Source organism: Ostrinia furnacalis, unplaced genomic scaffold (assembly GCF_004193835.3).
Source record: "Ostrinia furnacalis isolate ACB-3 unplaced genomic scaffold, ASM419383v2 OfSCF7606, whole genome shotgun sequence".
Lineage (NCBI taxonomy): Eukaryota > Metazoa > Arthropoda > Insecta > Lepidoptera > Crambidae > Ostrinia > Ostrinia furnacalis.
The window spans coordinates 266,303-281,672 of record NW_021137845.1 but is presented as its reverse complement, the minus strand read 5'-3'; the positions used below and the strand labels follow the sequence as shown (position 1 = coordinate 281,672).

Sequence of the window (15,370 nt, the reverse complement as noted above, 5' to 3'; positions counted from 1 at the left end):
ACAGAATAATAATAAGTACTACAAGGCCTGTTCATCTCGGCGAGTTTGCATCGAAAACAAAACACGCGCGACCACACCTCCTGAGATATCTAATCGACAGAACAATCACGACCCTTCTTCACCCTTTTGAAGCCCAAGAAAACCTTCTGTACGCAGTACTTATTATTATTCTGTGGTACTAGGTACAGGTTTTCTTCGCGAAGGTTTAAAAAAAAAGTGTATGCTCAATGTCGTTAACAATATGCTGTAATTTAGCTTGTCTCAAGAATCGAGCACCATTTTGTTGACAAACGTCAGTGATCGGTACTGCGCCGAAGCCATAGTGCTAATTTCGGTAAAATGATGTGTGACGTGAAATGCCTGCTGAACTGAACTGCTGATAATGGCGGAGGAAATATGTGAATAACCTTGAATTATATTTTGTGTTTCTATTATTATTCAGGCAGTTAAAATACTGCACAGTATCTATTTCAAAATCAAAATCAAAATCAAAAATATTTATTCAGTTTAGACCACAAGTGGCACTTATGAACGTCAATAGAAAATAATAAAAAAAAATAAAAAAAAATTAATTATACCACCATTTTACATACAAAGTTTATTGTCTTTACAATGCAAATGGGTGAAGAATACACATGCGTGCGTCAATGCTCGCTCGTGATTGTCCTGTTGATTAGATATCTCAGGCAGGAGGTGTAGTCACGCGTGTTTTGTTTTCGATGCAAACTCGCGGAGATGAACAGGCCTGGTTATACATCAACTGCATGCAGGAAGATTTGCACGCAGGTTGAAACACAAATTACGCATAGGTTTACTTTGACGACATTTTTCCAGTAATTTTATTTAGAAACCAAACTAAAGGTACATATTTTAATTAAATGAATACAATAGGGAAAAAGCTGAAAGTTAACCTTTTTATTGCCGAACTATTTAAACCAAAACCTCTTATTTAATTTGCCGTTGGTGCACAGTACACAAAACATTGTCACTTTAAAAATCATAGCTCGCTATTTGCCTTGCCGTAGTTAGTGGAATTTAGAATGAAACTAGGTTAGTACATATTTTCACAAAACGTACGTTCAGTGCTCGAGTCAAAACACAAACAATATAAACAAATGGAAAATATCAAATAGCATACAAAATAATTCGAAACTTCACAACACAAGCTAAAACTCTTTGCGAAATTCATCACGCAGTTTAAAATTCATAAGCGAAACAGTTAGGGAGGCGGCTTTGGGGACAAAGTTCAAGTATGCAGATGTATGAACGCAGTGGGGACGCGACAATAGGGGCGGGGCTCGATGGCGAGCGGTGATTACGACGATGACGTCGATGTAATGCAATTTTTCTTGACCATTCATAACTGCGATCTTTAGCTGAAATTGAGTTTGTTTTGTCATTTCTCAGTCGTAAACTATAGCCGATGATCGATGATTAATTACGTAGATTAGTTAAAACTGTTTTAACTGGTGTTGAAAAAAAAATTTCAAGCTTTTAATGCAACATTAAAAATTAACTTTTACCCGCCCTAGATGAGATATCCGTATCCTTCACCCTCAAAAAATGTTTACTCGCTCTTAGTAGAGCCACCGCCTCTCCGTAATGCTCGCTCCCAATGAAGCCAGCGCCCTTCAATACGGTCAAGTTACGCGCGAGTCCATTAGTATGATAACGACGGAAGTCGGCCCAACTCCGAACCTGGATCTAGTGTCCAGGACGCTTAATTAGTACGTTGGAATAATCAACCCGCCTTCACAAAGGTTCCAAAAGGTTCCTTTTTGTGACTGAGGTGCGTAGGAAAACATTAAAACACTTCGTCGCTTTTTAAGGGCAGTAATTTTGTCACGGTTTCATTAAAATTATTATTTTATGAAAGCTTTATAGGTACTATTGAATAGGTAAGTAGGTACTTACCTAATTAGATACTTTCTATTATTTTGTTTCGTTAGTACAATAAATTGCGTAAAAATTATTACAATTACGCTGGAAATCATTAAATGCTTAGTCTTTGTCTTTCTGTAGTACCAGGGCCGGATTAACCATCTCGGGGCCCCTAGGCACAGCTCGTTTCGGGCCCCCCTTTTTTTGTCGCAGAGGAAATGCTTTGCGCACCGTCACCACTGCTGGGGGACAGGGTGGTGTGTGGGACTCCCGGCGCCCTAAGCAGGGCGCTGCTCCGTCCTGAAAAGGACGGAGTATACCCACTAAAACCTCCGCGGCGTTCCGTCATCGCCTAAGTGGGGGTGTCGCGAGTATCCAGCTGTATCCTTAGACTTCCGCAACCCCAGGCGACAGCTCGCCTACACGGCGGATCCTACACGCCCCCCTTGTGGGGATCCGTCGGGAATGGCCCGAAACGCCAAGCTGTTCCCGTCAGACGGAGGTGACAAGGGTGCCCCCGCACCTCCGGCCTGCTGGCCGCCACCTGGGGGCTGAGTAGAACGGTCGTACAACCGCCTTCTCCACCCCCTTCTCCGCCCGCGGAGCGATGAGGCGAGAGGATCGTTCTCCCGCTCGCGTTCCGCTGCCTCCTTCTGAAGGATGACCTCTTCGCAAAAGAAGGCGACCGCCATCCAGCATCCTTCACTTCCCAGCATGGCGTTGACCAGGCTCGGAAGCGAAAGATCCCGGCCCACGACCGCAGTGAGGACACGGCGCTGCTCCTCCCAGCCTGTGCAGACCGCGAGGGTGTGCTGCAACCGTGTCATCCGCCGCGCCGCATTTGTGTGTACCACGGGGATTCCTCTCGCCCGATCCTATGCAGGTACGAACCGAAGCAGCCATGCCCGGTCAGCACCTGCGCCAGACGGAACGTGAGGAACCCGTGCGGTCGTTTCAACTATTGGTCCAGAACAGGACCAATGGCGTCCAGAGTGCGGCGGCCAAACTGCGCGCGAGTCATGTCTTCCTTCCAGCGGTCGATCATGATCTCGTGCTCTTCCTACCTGACAGCGCCGCGCCGCTCCGGGGCCGGTCGCTTTCCACGCGCCTTCTGGTCTACCATCCAGTGATAGATGACAGACAAGACCCCAGATTTTAGCTCCCAAGGAGGAGTACCAGCGAGGACGCATGCCGCAGCGTGCCCTACCGTGCGGTAGGTCCTTGCGACTTTCTGCGCTATGTGGCCCGCTGGGGCCTGCGCAGAAGGGCAGAATTCTCCCTCTTGTTGAGTGCGTCCGCCCAGATTAGGGCGCTATACAGCGCCATGCTCCTCAGAACGCCGGCATAAAGTCGACGACACCTCGTTTGTGGTCCTCCCAAATTCGGGAAGAGCCAACTCAATGCGCCGGCTGCCTTGAGGAGGCGTGGCGCTAGCCCGTTGAAGTGCGGGCTAAAATGCCATCTCCCGTCAAGCCTGAGGCCCAGATATTTTATCTGACCTTTGACGTCAATCCTAATTAACGTCCTCAACCACAATGTGGGCGCCGAGAGGAGTGCGCTGGCCAGGCCCCGGAAAGAAGAGGGCCTCAGTCTTCTCCAGTGCGAGTTTCAGGCCGAGGCATCGTATTCTGCGAACCACTAATGTGCCGCCCGCCGACGCCAGCCCCATATGTCTTCCCCCGGGCAGTGACCAGAATGTCATCTGCATAGCATACGACACTCATGCCCGCGAGAAGGACGCCCGGAGGAGCCAGTTGAAGCCCAGGTTCCACAAGAGTGGACCGAGCACTGAACCCTGCGGAACCCCGCTGGCTACGCCGCGCCGTTTGAGCTGGCCGTCTCTGTTAACATACAGGACTTCGAGGTCCCGTAAGTAATTGGCCAGCAACGCTCGTAGGTACTGAGGCACTCTGTGATGTTTAAGTGCCTAGAGTATGGTGGAATGAGGGATGGTATTGAAAGCGTTGGCTATATCGAATGATACAGCCAACACACCCTCACCCCTCTCCCTAGCTTCCGCAGTGAGGCTTTTTAGCCTCTGAAGGGCGTCGACTGTCGACCTGTCATGTAAACCAAAGCAGTAATGCCAACGTTACGAATATGAATTAGGTTCCACAATATCGAAATATGACGATTGAATGTGTAAACCAAAATAAGGCGAAGTTTTGAGATGATTTGAGTTTTGTTGCATAAAAATAATCTTTAAAAAAATTTTTTTTTTCATTTTTTTATCGGTCGTGCTGGGCCCCTGGTCATAGTGGGCCCCTAGGCACTGGCCTAAAGTGCCTTATGGATAATACGGCACTGTGTAGTACTGCCAAGTTCTACATCGACATTAACTAACATCATTTGACAGCAATCAGTCAGAAGAGCCTACACATTGGCCAATCGTTCACTTCAGTAAAAACAACCAAATGATTATAAAATTTATGCCGAAAATGGGACACTTAATAAAATTTATTCGACACTGAAACTGTTACAATTATTTATTATAACCAACGTAATATATTATTGCTTTGCACTGTAGTTACAAATAAATCGGTTATAGTCGGAATTTGGGCGATAAAATTTTAAAGCATTCATTAAGGCAAAACAGGTGTTTTCACAAAAAGCGAGTAGTGAATTATTTTATGTGTTCAGTTTCATAATTTCACCATGTTTTTTTCGGATCACAAATTCGTTAAACTGTAGTTGGACACGCGAGAGCAATAAACTGAACTTGCGGCCAAAGTTGGACTGTGCGGCAAAAAAATAATTCCCGATTGTGAAGTTGAAATATTGCTTTATTAAGCAGTTATTATTTTAACGGCTTTGAAGTATTGCAATCTTTTTACATCATACATTCTTGAGACTCAAGAATATAGCTATTCAAGAAACTACTTAACTATCACGTTGGGTGACGTTGGAGAGGTTCGTTTAAAATACACGCCCGTATTCACAAACATTGCTATGAGGTCTCACAGTGCGCGTGGACGCACAGGGTGACACACGAACCAATCAAATATCTCTATTCAATGCTGTGCGTTGCTGCTTCACCTAAGCAAGCATCGTTTGTGAATACGGGCGTAAGGATGTGCTGGAATAAGCATACATACTCGTAGCATAGGATGCGTTAATGTCAATTTGCGCCATTAAAACTCTCTTAATGGCAAATCCAAGGGCACGAGATGACATTTGGTGAGGGTACGTCGATTTCAAACAAAGGTCAATATTGGGAATCGGTTTAAAAGCAATTAGTCGCGGGTGACTGGGCGTTCAGAAACATGTGACGGCCGAAAGTCAAGCAAGTGAGGATCAAGAGGGTCACGCAACGAATTATACCGACGTAGAGCGACTTTCGGTCATTTAAAATCATATTAATAGTATTAAACACATTTACCTAAGTTAAATTACTGGCTAAGATATAAGTAATGGAATTAGCTACTTACACACACGAATATAAATGGCTTAATATTAAGAAAATGGCTTTGATTTTAATTTTACCTAACGTCATTAAGGCACTTTGCCTTTTCATTAATGGATAATCCAGCATAGTTGTATGTATGCATCATAATCGCAAATGACGTACTGATGCCGATGCACATTACGTAAACACTACCTCTATTAGCAGATATATCTCTCTGTACACCTTCTAGCCCTCTTACTAATAAAAAGTTACACACTCGTTGAACAGTAGTTAAAATGACATTTCCATACTAAACGTCACTCTATACAAGTATTCAACGCGCGTGTAAGTTTTATTATTAGTTTGGGGTAAGTATTTTATTACGCTTTAAGTATCACGGTTCACGAAGGCATTACTCACTAAAACTTATTGTTGCTCATATCAGAAATCGTATCAAAAACTCAATAATTTAAATTCCTATATGGCTAATTGATTCGAAATACGATATTAATAATCGAATTGAAGTAACAATATCTAGACTGTTAGCTATTTCTTCTCGAACATATTGTAACGTAGGTTAGGTCTAAAGACAATGCTAACAGCGCGGTATTAATGTGTGGTTCAAAAGGGTCCAGTGCCTCAAAGCTGAGGCAAACAATAGCTGGGATCTAGCGAATGAATGGCCGACTTGTGACCTGCCCGATTTAGATTTATAGCAGCCAATATATTTAGGTACTTGATAGAGACATTTTAATTTAGATGGTTATTTATTATTTATTTAAATCGAATAACTACAAAAATATTTCGGTCTATCAAAAAACTAAGTTTACCAAGCTTATTTCAGGAATTTTTGACAACGATAGCAATAGTTTCAGAGACACCATCCACCACATAAAAATGTTTTACATTGACCTTTTTTACTTGAAATTAACTTTTTGTGTCAAGATTATAATTTTACTGGCAATGAACTCTTGGTGTTGTTAGCTTAATTATGGTTTCGGATTTAATTAGTCGGTAATTTGGTTCTAAAATAGATGATGTTTAAAAGACAAAATGATGACTCATTTTCAATCAAATACTTTTCTTTAATTGCTCTTATAATAATTGTCCAATTGTACTTTCATAGTAGACAAAACTTGGGTAATTTAAGTGTTCGCAGTAAAAAGTATTGATGTCTTATTATTACTTCCCACGTGTATGGGTAATAACAGGCCTTTGTAGCAAATTACAAACACAGTTGTTAGCTGTGAATTGTGTTGTAAACGGCGATGGAAATAAGCATAGAAATAACTTCTGCAGTCATATTCCACATGGGCTATTGTACTATAATTTTAGCGTAAATCGTGTCATTCGTGTATGCGTTTTACTTAAAAGTAGTCTGCGCAAATAATAAGTAAGTAAATTATTTATAAATATAAATTAAATTGAACTATAAGTGTAACATTAACGTTCGATTTCACTTCACTTTGCAAAGACTTTTACTCAAATCACTAAAGAGATTTCAGTTTTAGCTATATTTGCAAGATTGCCAATATTAATTGGCGCGAACTACACGTCACACTATAAAAACTTATTAAAAAACAAAATACCATTAAAAACAGCCTAAATTGGTCCTCGCGCTCCACACTAGCGCCGCCAGGCTTAATTACGCCGTAATTGGTCGCGTATCACAGATTACAGGCCGTTCCGCGCCCATTAATTAGGATGCACTTGCCGTTTTTACATTTGCACCCAATTCGCGTGACTTTTATGGACGGAACACTGGCCGGCCTAAATAGTTTTAAAGTACGAGTAGCGTGGTGTTTCAAAGTGAACTACTAGTGTTGTTTTCAGGACAAATCCAATAACGCCCGTATTTACAAACGATACTTGCTTAAGTGAAGCAGCAAATCGAACGCACAGCATTGAATAGAGCTCTGTGATTGGTACCTCATAAAATTATCACTTCACGGGATTTATTGCAACAATATCTATTTTAACGGTAAATAATATTTACCCTCCCGACGTTTCGGCTCAGTTGCACGAGTCATGGTCGCGGGCATCATCATTAACCTATCATCAGCGTGGAATCCGGTGATAACGAAGTACAAATCGCGTTCTAGGCCGTCTCAGAGAAACCCGGACACTGTTAGTGTAGTTTGTCGGACTGACTGTACCACTGACGAAAATATTGTGCAAATGCGGGTGGGTGAAGAAAACTCATCGCGCCGGAGCAGACGACGCCGCATCTCTTCAGTCTGCCCGCGACCATGACTCTTGCAACCGAGCCGAAACGTCGGGAGGGTAAATATTATTTACCGTTAAAATAGATATTGTTGCAATAAATCCCGTGAAGTGATAATTTTATAGTAAAAAATGCAACATAATAGTTTAAAATATTATATGGTACCTCATAGTTCGTTCGTTTCAGCCGAAAGACGTCCACTGCTGGACAAAGGCCTCCCCCAAGGATTTCCACGAAGACCAATCCTGCGCCGCTCGCATCCAGGCACCTCCCGCGACCTTCACAAGATCGTCGGTCCACCTAGTCTCTCACTAGGCCTGCCCACGCTAGGTCTTCATACCTCATAGTAATGTTTGTGAATACGGGCGTTAGACTGCCAAGTGAAATTTTAGAGGTCTTGTCGCATAAAGGGTATCTATCTTATCGAGACATTTCCTTCGTAATAGTAGTTCAAAATCAATAACTAATCTGTAACTGTACTTATTACAAGTAGGCACATAATTATTGCTAAGGTTGGGTTGTAACAATCTTACTTTAATTTTAACGAACGTCAAAAATCTGTCAAACTGCATGCAAAAATACCGGTTATGGTTATAAGTAGTTATTGTTAAAGTAAAGTGGTGCAACTCAGCCTTAATTATTTTGGCACATTCTGACAGAAATGAATGTCAGATCTGCCTTTTTAGCAGCAAAGTCACTCGCTTACATTCATGATCATAAAGGACCGCGATGTCAAAGTGCCCAAGTTGATCTCCATAATTCGGGCGGCACTCAAATCCATTTGACACAGCTCTCATATTTCCTTCATTGCGGCGGCTCGCGAGCTGTCTTTGTCCAGCTCGCACTTTCAATTAAGAAATGAAGAGCGACCCAGCACTCGTTGGAGCGGTAGGATTGGTTTATAGCTAGCAGTATGAAATTAACCTCCGTATTCACAAACGATTCTTGCTTAAGCTAAGCAGCAAATCGAACGCACAGCTTTGAATAGAGCTCTGTGATTGGTTCGGTGCGTCCACGCGCACTGTGAGACCGCATAGCAATGTTTAGAATGTATGATGTAAAAAGATTGCAATACTTCAAAGCCGTTACAATAATAACTGCTTAATAAAGCAATATTTCAACTTTACAGTAGTAATGTTTGTAAATACGGGCGTAAGTGGTGTGAGTATGGCAAAATACTGTAGTTACAGATTTTCCTGAAACCCTACCTACCGTAACAGAGTTGATAATCCTAAGGTCACTAACATTTTTACTCTCTGTGTGTCACAATCGTAGTCGTGGTTGTCTTCAACAAAAGGTTTTGTCTAAAAGTAGGTAAAAATGTTAACGATATACTAATATTAACTGTGTATTTGGAAATCTGTGTTCTTCTACACAGGACAGACACTAGACAATGTAAGGGACAGTGATAATATGTACAAGTAACATGCTATTCTATGAAAATACATAGATATTTTTCATTTTTATTATTGAGCAGTACTCTACTGGAAAAAATATTTAGGTATACAAGTATACACTATAGAGAGTTAACACAGCGCCAATCAAACAATTTTGAAAACAAATCCCTGCTGTGACACTGCTGTACCTTCCTCCCTTATAGCCATATTATGACTCGTGTGATTTTAATTACAGGAGAGTGTTCGCGTGCGGTTTAAATCAATGCCCCATACACATTGTACACCGTACACTGCGGACAAACGACCGGCCTGCCGCGGCGGTCAGCGCGTCCGATTGCTAGTAGCAAAGGGCGGTTCAATTGACGGTGCAGTATCGTGTTCAGGCTAGATTGTGACGGTGCCGGCGCTAATGGAGGAATGTGTTTGCATTAGGCATACAGGTTTGAAGTGAAATATCTGCGGAATATTCAGTGGGCTGTGTTTCTTGTTATGAAGATATCGATTGATTGGTTTATTGTACTTGTCAAAAAGTGACAATTATACGATCGCATCGTGATAATCTGGATGTAGATGGATGTTTTCACAAAAAATAGACAAATTTTGATTAATCTGTACTAAGTTTTTTGTTAAATAGGCTAATTCAACGAAATCCACGAGAGCAAACATAATAAGAAATACAAAACTTCCGAACGTCATAGTTTAAATTAGGAGGTCATTGTGCCAAAATGTAGAGACTTGACTCCACACCAAACCAAATATTAATTTCGTTAACAAATCACTCCTGTGACACTGCTGTACCTTCCTCCCTTATAGCCATATTATGACTCGTGTGATTTTAATTACAGGCGAGTGTTCGCGTGCGGTTTAAATCAATGCCCCATACACATTGGACACTGTACAGTGCGGACAAACGACCGGCCTGCCGCGGCGGTCGGCGCGTCCGATTGCAAGTAGCAAAGGGCGGTTCAATTGACGGTGCAGTATCGAGTTCGGGCTCGATTGTGACGGTGCCGGCGCAAATGGAGGAATGTGTTTGCATTAGGCCTACAGGTTTGAAGTGGAATATCTGCGGAATATTCAGTGGGCCGTATTTCCTGTTATGAAGATATCGATTGATAGGTATTATTTATGGCACTTCACGAAAAAGTGTCAATTGTACTATCGTGAAAGTCTGACAGACTGTGATTAAACTCTATATGAGCTGATTTTTCGATCGTCGGATAACTTTTAACTGAAGCATAAGTTTGACACATTGACAGTTTTAGTATGGCAAATATGTCAAAATGACAAGGTTACTCTTTAAAAAAAGATATCTGACGATTGAAAAATCAGCCCTAAGTTATTTATTGTAACATAATATATTATCATGTTTTAACGCCAATAAATATTCTGATTTTGATTCTAATTCTTATTCTAGCAAGTAGACTATAATTCAACAAAACCCACGAGAGTGAAGCCTTGAGCAAAGCCAATAAGAAACACAAAAGTTCCGAACGTCATACTTTAGGAGGTCACTGTGCCAAAATTATTTGTCACATTATACATTACAATCCCGTAAACAAGAACCATGCATCGCTGCATACACCAGCACCAACAATTTGGAATTCTCGCCAAAACAGTTAGCAACTCCGGCAATAGTTAAAGTATTCAAAATGGCGAGTGCGGTGACAATATTAAATATCCGCCTCAGTTTGCTAGCTAAGTGGCCCGCCGCCCACGTCCGGCGGGTAGCTGCGAAACTTCCGCATTTGTACGTGGCCAGTATAGTACATAAACGTGTACATATACAACGATCGATCACAAATGAGATATACACTCGTATATGAAAAGCCCAGCTATTTTTACATACAGGTCGTCCCAAAATAAGCACGTCACACTGACACTGGGGGAAACTGGGCCTATGACGCATCGAGCAAGCCTAATGTATCATAGAAAAGTTTCATAAGTTTTGAAATAATTGACTAATTTTAGTTAGTCCATAGAATAGTTTGATTAGTTATTTTTATTAAAAATTGACTTACTATTGTTCAATACGTCTTTAGTCTAGCTCTATTAGTGTAACGTGTTAATTTTAGGACACCCTGTATAATGTTAAAAAGATCGGGACTATAGATTCATAGAAAGAAATAGTGAATTGATGTCTCAAATATCTGTATAGTTAGTATTTTTTTAGTTAGCACTTGATGAGGAGTGTATAAATCATGTTGGTGGATATTAGAGTACTTATACCCTCTTCGTAAATGTGAACGAAACCCTATGGACTTGAGAAGGGCAAATAGACAAGCAATATGTCAACCTGTCTGCATAGTTGCATGGTTTCGTGCAAGTATGGGAATAGCGATGGTTTATACACGTTATGATAAATAAATAAATAAATATCTTTGGACAATTTCACACAGTGCTTCTAGCCGCAAAGTATGATGTTCGTAGTCAAATATGATCAAAATTGATTTATGGGTGATGTGTCCGCCGGCCTAGGAAATAATTTTAAATGAAAGGTGGTATTTTTTAACAAACCAAAACGTATCTTATGCAACCCCAATGGAGGGTTTTTAGTCATTCGCTGCAGTCACAAGCCAAAGGAAGGCATCCCACTTCTCCGTTTCTATTTTGAAGCACCACAACCAGCCAAGGAGTCCGGAGTTCGCGCACGGGCTGCATACGTAATTGCATCGCGCCATTAATAAATAAGCAATATGTCACGGCAGTTCCGCCGCCGCGCCAGTCTTTGAATTGTGTGGTGAATCGCAACAATGCATTGCATCTTTTAGAGAAGTAAGTGAAATGCAGTCATGTCTCATCTTAATAATCATGTTTGCAGCCATATTGTACTTAGAGATTGCAAAATCCGGATTTTTCTTAAATCCGGTTTTCCGGATTTGTGTTACGTACAAATCCGGATTATCCGGATTTTTCGAATATTGGGTAAATTTTTTAAATCATCAATTTAATTTAAATAAAACGTAGTTTTTTTCAAAAAGATGTAAGTATTTGAAGAAAAGCGTTTTATTTTATTATCGCGCATGGAATTTATTCCTCTTTTTTTCGGTTTGCGCTACAAGCTTTCGAAATTATTTGACCCTTGCATTAATTTTTTCGTTTTAGTACAACTGCATTTCAGAATAAAAACGTGCTTGTACCTCAATATTTTTCTCAAATATTTTTTTTATTCATCTTGTCGTGTCGACAACAAACCTACACAGCGTCAGCCCAAAACTCCGCCACAAGAGTGGCGTTATCAGTAGCCTTCATTAAATCTTCCTGCTTGCAGTTGTTTCGGCACACAGGGCACGACATCATGTGCTTCGTCGACTGGGGAACAAAACCACACTTGCACTCCAAGTTTGATCCATCCAAGAATCCCCACCTGACACCTGAACAGATTGTCCTTACTACGGCAGACCTGTCCGAAGTCTATAAAGATTTCCAGGTAGGCCAGGGGAGCTAATTTTTTTATTATAATTTTATTTTACACTTTTAAGTTGTATTTCAATCTCAGGGCCCTGGTCATTATTTACGACCAAAGTGCTCGGGAAGACGAATCCAACGAACTCAAACTCTATAAGTTTCTGCCGTTTCGGTTAAGAGTTCCTATGGCCACCTCCTGACTTCATCATCAGGACCCTGAACATCATCTAGCACTTAAGTGCTTGAAAAGACAAATCCAACAAACCCAAATTCGATGAGTTTCCACCGTTTCGTTTAGGAGTTCCTATGGCCACCTCCCGAATCCATCATCAGGACCCTGGGCATCATCTAGCACTAAAGTGCTCGAAAAGACAAATCCAACGAACCCAAGTTCGATGCGATTCCGCCGTTTCGTTTAAGAGTTCCTATGGTCACCTCTTGACTCCATCATCAACCCAGCTAAATGGTCGGCGGTATAGCCAACAACCTGTTTAGAACTCTTTTAAGGATTTCTCCACAATCACCCCCATTCTCATATTCACATTTCGAGATGAATTAATGTAAGCAAATCGAATCCGCTGGGTGAACTTGATGGGCGAGGTTGAAGATCTCTACTTACACTTGGCCTGCGGATGAATATGGAGAAAACAAAGCTTATGTCCAATGTCCATGTTGCGCCCTACCCAGTTTCGGTTGGGAGCTCAATTCTAGAGATTGTTGACAGGTATGTCTACCTCGGACAAACGATTCAGCTGAGTAGGTCCAATTTCGAGAAAGAGGTCAATCGTCGAATCCAACTCGGCTGGGCAGCGTTTGGGAAACGACGCAACATCTTTTCGTCCAAAATACCTCAGTGCCTGAAGACTAAGGTCTACAACCAATGTGTGTTACCAGTGATGACTTATGGTTCGGAAACGTGGCCTCTCACTATAGGCCTTATACAGAAGCTCAAATTGCACAGCGTGCTATGGAGAGGGCTATGCTCGGTGTTTCTTTACGAGATCGAATCAGAAATGAGGAGATCCGTAAACGAACTAAAGTCGCTGACATACTAGCCCGACGGATACAAGCTGAAGTGGCAATGGGCAGGGCACATAGTACGCAGAACTGACGGCCGATGGGGCAGCAAGGTTCTGGAGTGACATGCAATAAATAATTTGAATTTGGAGTGGAGGCCGCGTACCGGAAAACGCAGCGTGGGACGTCCACCCACAAGGTCAGCAGTGGACGTCTTATGGCTGAGATGATGATGATGATGATGATGACTTACACTTGCAAGGGATATTTACCGATTTAGCTGCTCTTTAAAACTCAGCGATGTGGTGTTTCAGAATCAGCGTCTCGTATAAAACTCACTGGCCGACTAGCGAATTCACTTACGCATGCGGCATGACGCGTCGTTGTGCAGGCACAGTGCAGGTGTGAGTGTTGTGCGACGAAGTGCGGGTGCGTCCAATCAAAACTTCGCTTGTTTCGCATCCATGATGCATTCAATAGATATTTTGGTTTATGATTTTATGATAAAATTTTTGAGGTAAAAATATTCGAAAAAACCGGATTTCAAAGTCAAAATCCGGATTTTTTTATAGCCTCAAAATCCGGATTTTTCAGATATTTTCGAATTTCGAATAATCCGGATTGCAATCTCTAATTGTACTCGTACGATTAGGTCACTGCTCAACTTAGACCTAACTACTAAGGCTTAGTTGCACCACCTTATTTTAACCGTAACAATTACATTAACCGGTGCTCTTTGTATGGAGTTTGACAGATTAAATGATTTCCAGATTGGCGGCTTCTATCCACTGGCTGCAACCTTTAAAAGGTTATTCTGTCCATTATATTTAGTTTGTAGGTACCTACCGTAAAAAACGACCATATTTACGGCTTACCCTACATTTTAAGTTGATGAAATATTTAAAATTAAAGCATTGCTAAAGCAAAAGAAACCATAAACAACTTCCAAATCCGAATGTGCGCACGAAAAATAACTTGTTTTGTTGTCTTTAAACTTTTACCTGTCCGTTAGTTTATAGCACAATGCCTTTATGTTTCCTGTATGTCTGAAACATCTTATCAAATTACCTCGCCTAGAATGTGTTCATTGTTAAACTTTCCCGGGACTTCCCCGAAATCCTTCGTAAGATTTTTAATAATACCACCATTATAAACACGAGAGGGTAAGAATACAAAATAGGTTCGTGAAACTATAAGGTGAACTATGTCGTAGCTCACAAAATATCACCAGAAATGTGTTAGGGATTTGTTGTAAACCATCCTCCACGGCTGGGGACGTATTCAATCTTGGGGACTTTCACATAACACGAACGTGACTAAGCAGCAAAATATGTATGTTGTTATGTTCATTGTTGCCAGCCCTATGCGCTGTGAGAACTGAGAACCGAATGAAAGCAAAACGATGCTGATTGATACATTTTTACAAATATAAACTTCCTACCTTCCTATCCATTCCTATGCGAGCGGCGCAGGGCCGGTCTTTCTGGAAATCCTTGGGGGAGGCCTTTGTCCAGCAGTGGACATCTTTCGGCTAAAACGAACGAACCTTTCTATATTTTCCTTTCCCTACCGCACCCATACCTCAGGCACTAAATTAGGTAAGAGCTAGATCTATAAGTATCATTCCCGGACAACAAAATTAAGTAAGTATTATTGGCACTAGAGATGAGACGTATTTACTAGAACAGATCCACACACTAGGTATTTTACAGTACTAGGCGGCACCTATTCCATTTTTTTAAATACTTGATCCACCTAGTATTTTATAAATTACACCATTTCCGACCCTACCGTCAAAGTAATAGAGGTTATTATTGCGTAATCCGTAGTCGTGTATTACGCGCACCTAGTATTTCTCGCTAAGCTTATGTGCGAACGTAGAGATTCACTCCGTCTCTGTCTGACCAAACAAATTTGAGCGCGACAAAGCAAACGCACACAAACGTAGTCAAACCATATTCATGTAAATAAGAATTCATGTAAATAAGAAAAAATATGTAAATATTTTTATGAAATTGATATCTTTTAAATACGCCAACTTTTAAGTTGACTTTCAAA

The 15,370-nt window shown here is 41.4% G+C and overlaps 1 protein-coding gene across 1 annotated transcript in view; it reads right to left on the bottom strand.

The window, feature by feature from the left end:
• LOC114365676 (nectin-4-like) overlaps positions 1-5,465 on the bottom strand; it is a 124,935-nt gene extending 119,470 nt beyond the window's left edge. Inside the window, exon 1 of the mRNA XM_028322296.1 lies at positions 5,450-5,465. Within this exon, the coding sequence (XP_028178097.1) occupies positions 5,450-5,465 (16 nt within the window). The remainder of the gene's footprint in view (positions 1-5,449) is intronic.
• Positions 5,466-15,370: the final 9,905 nt, after the last annotated feature.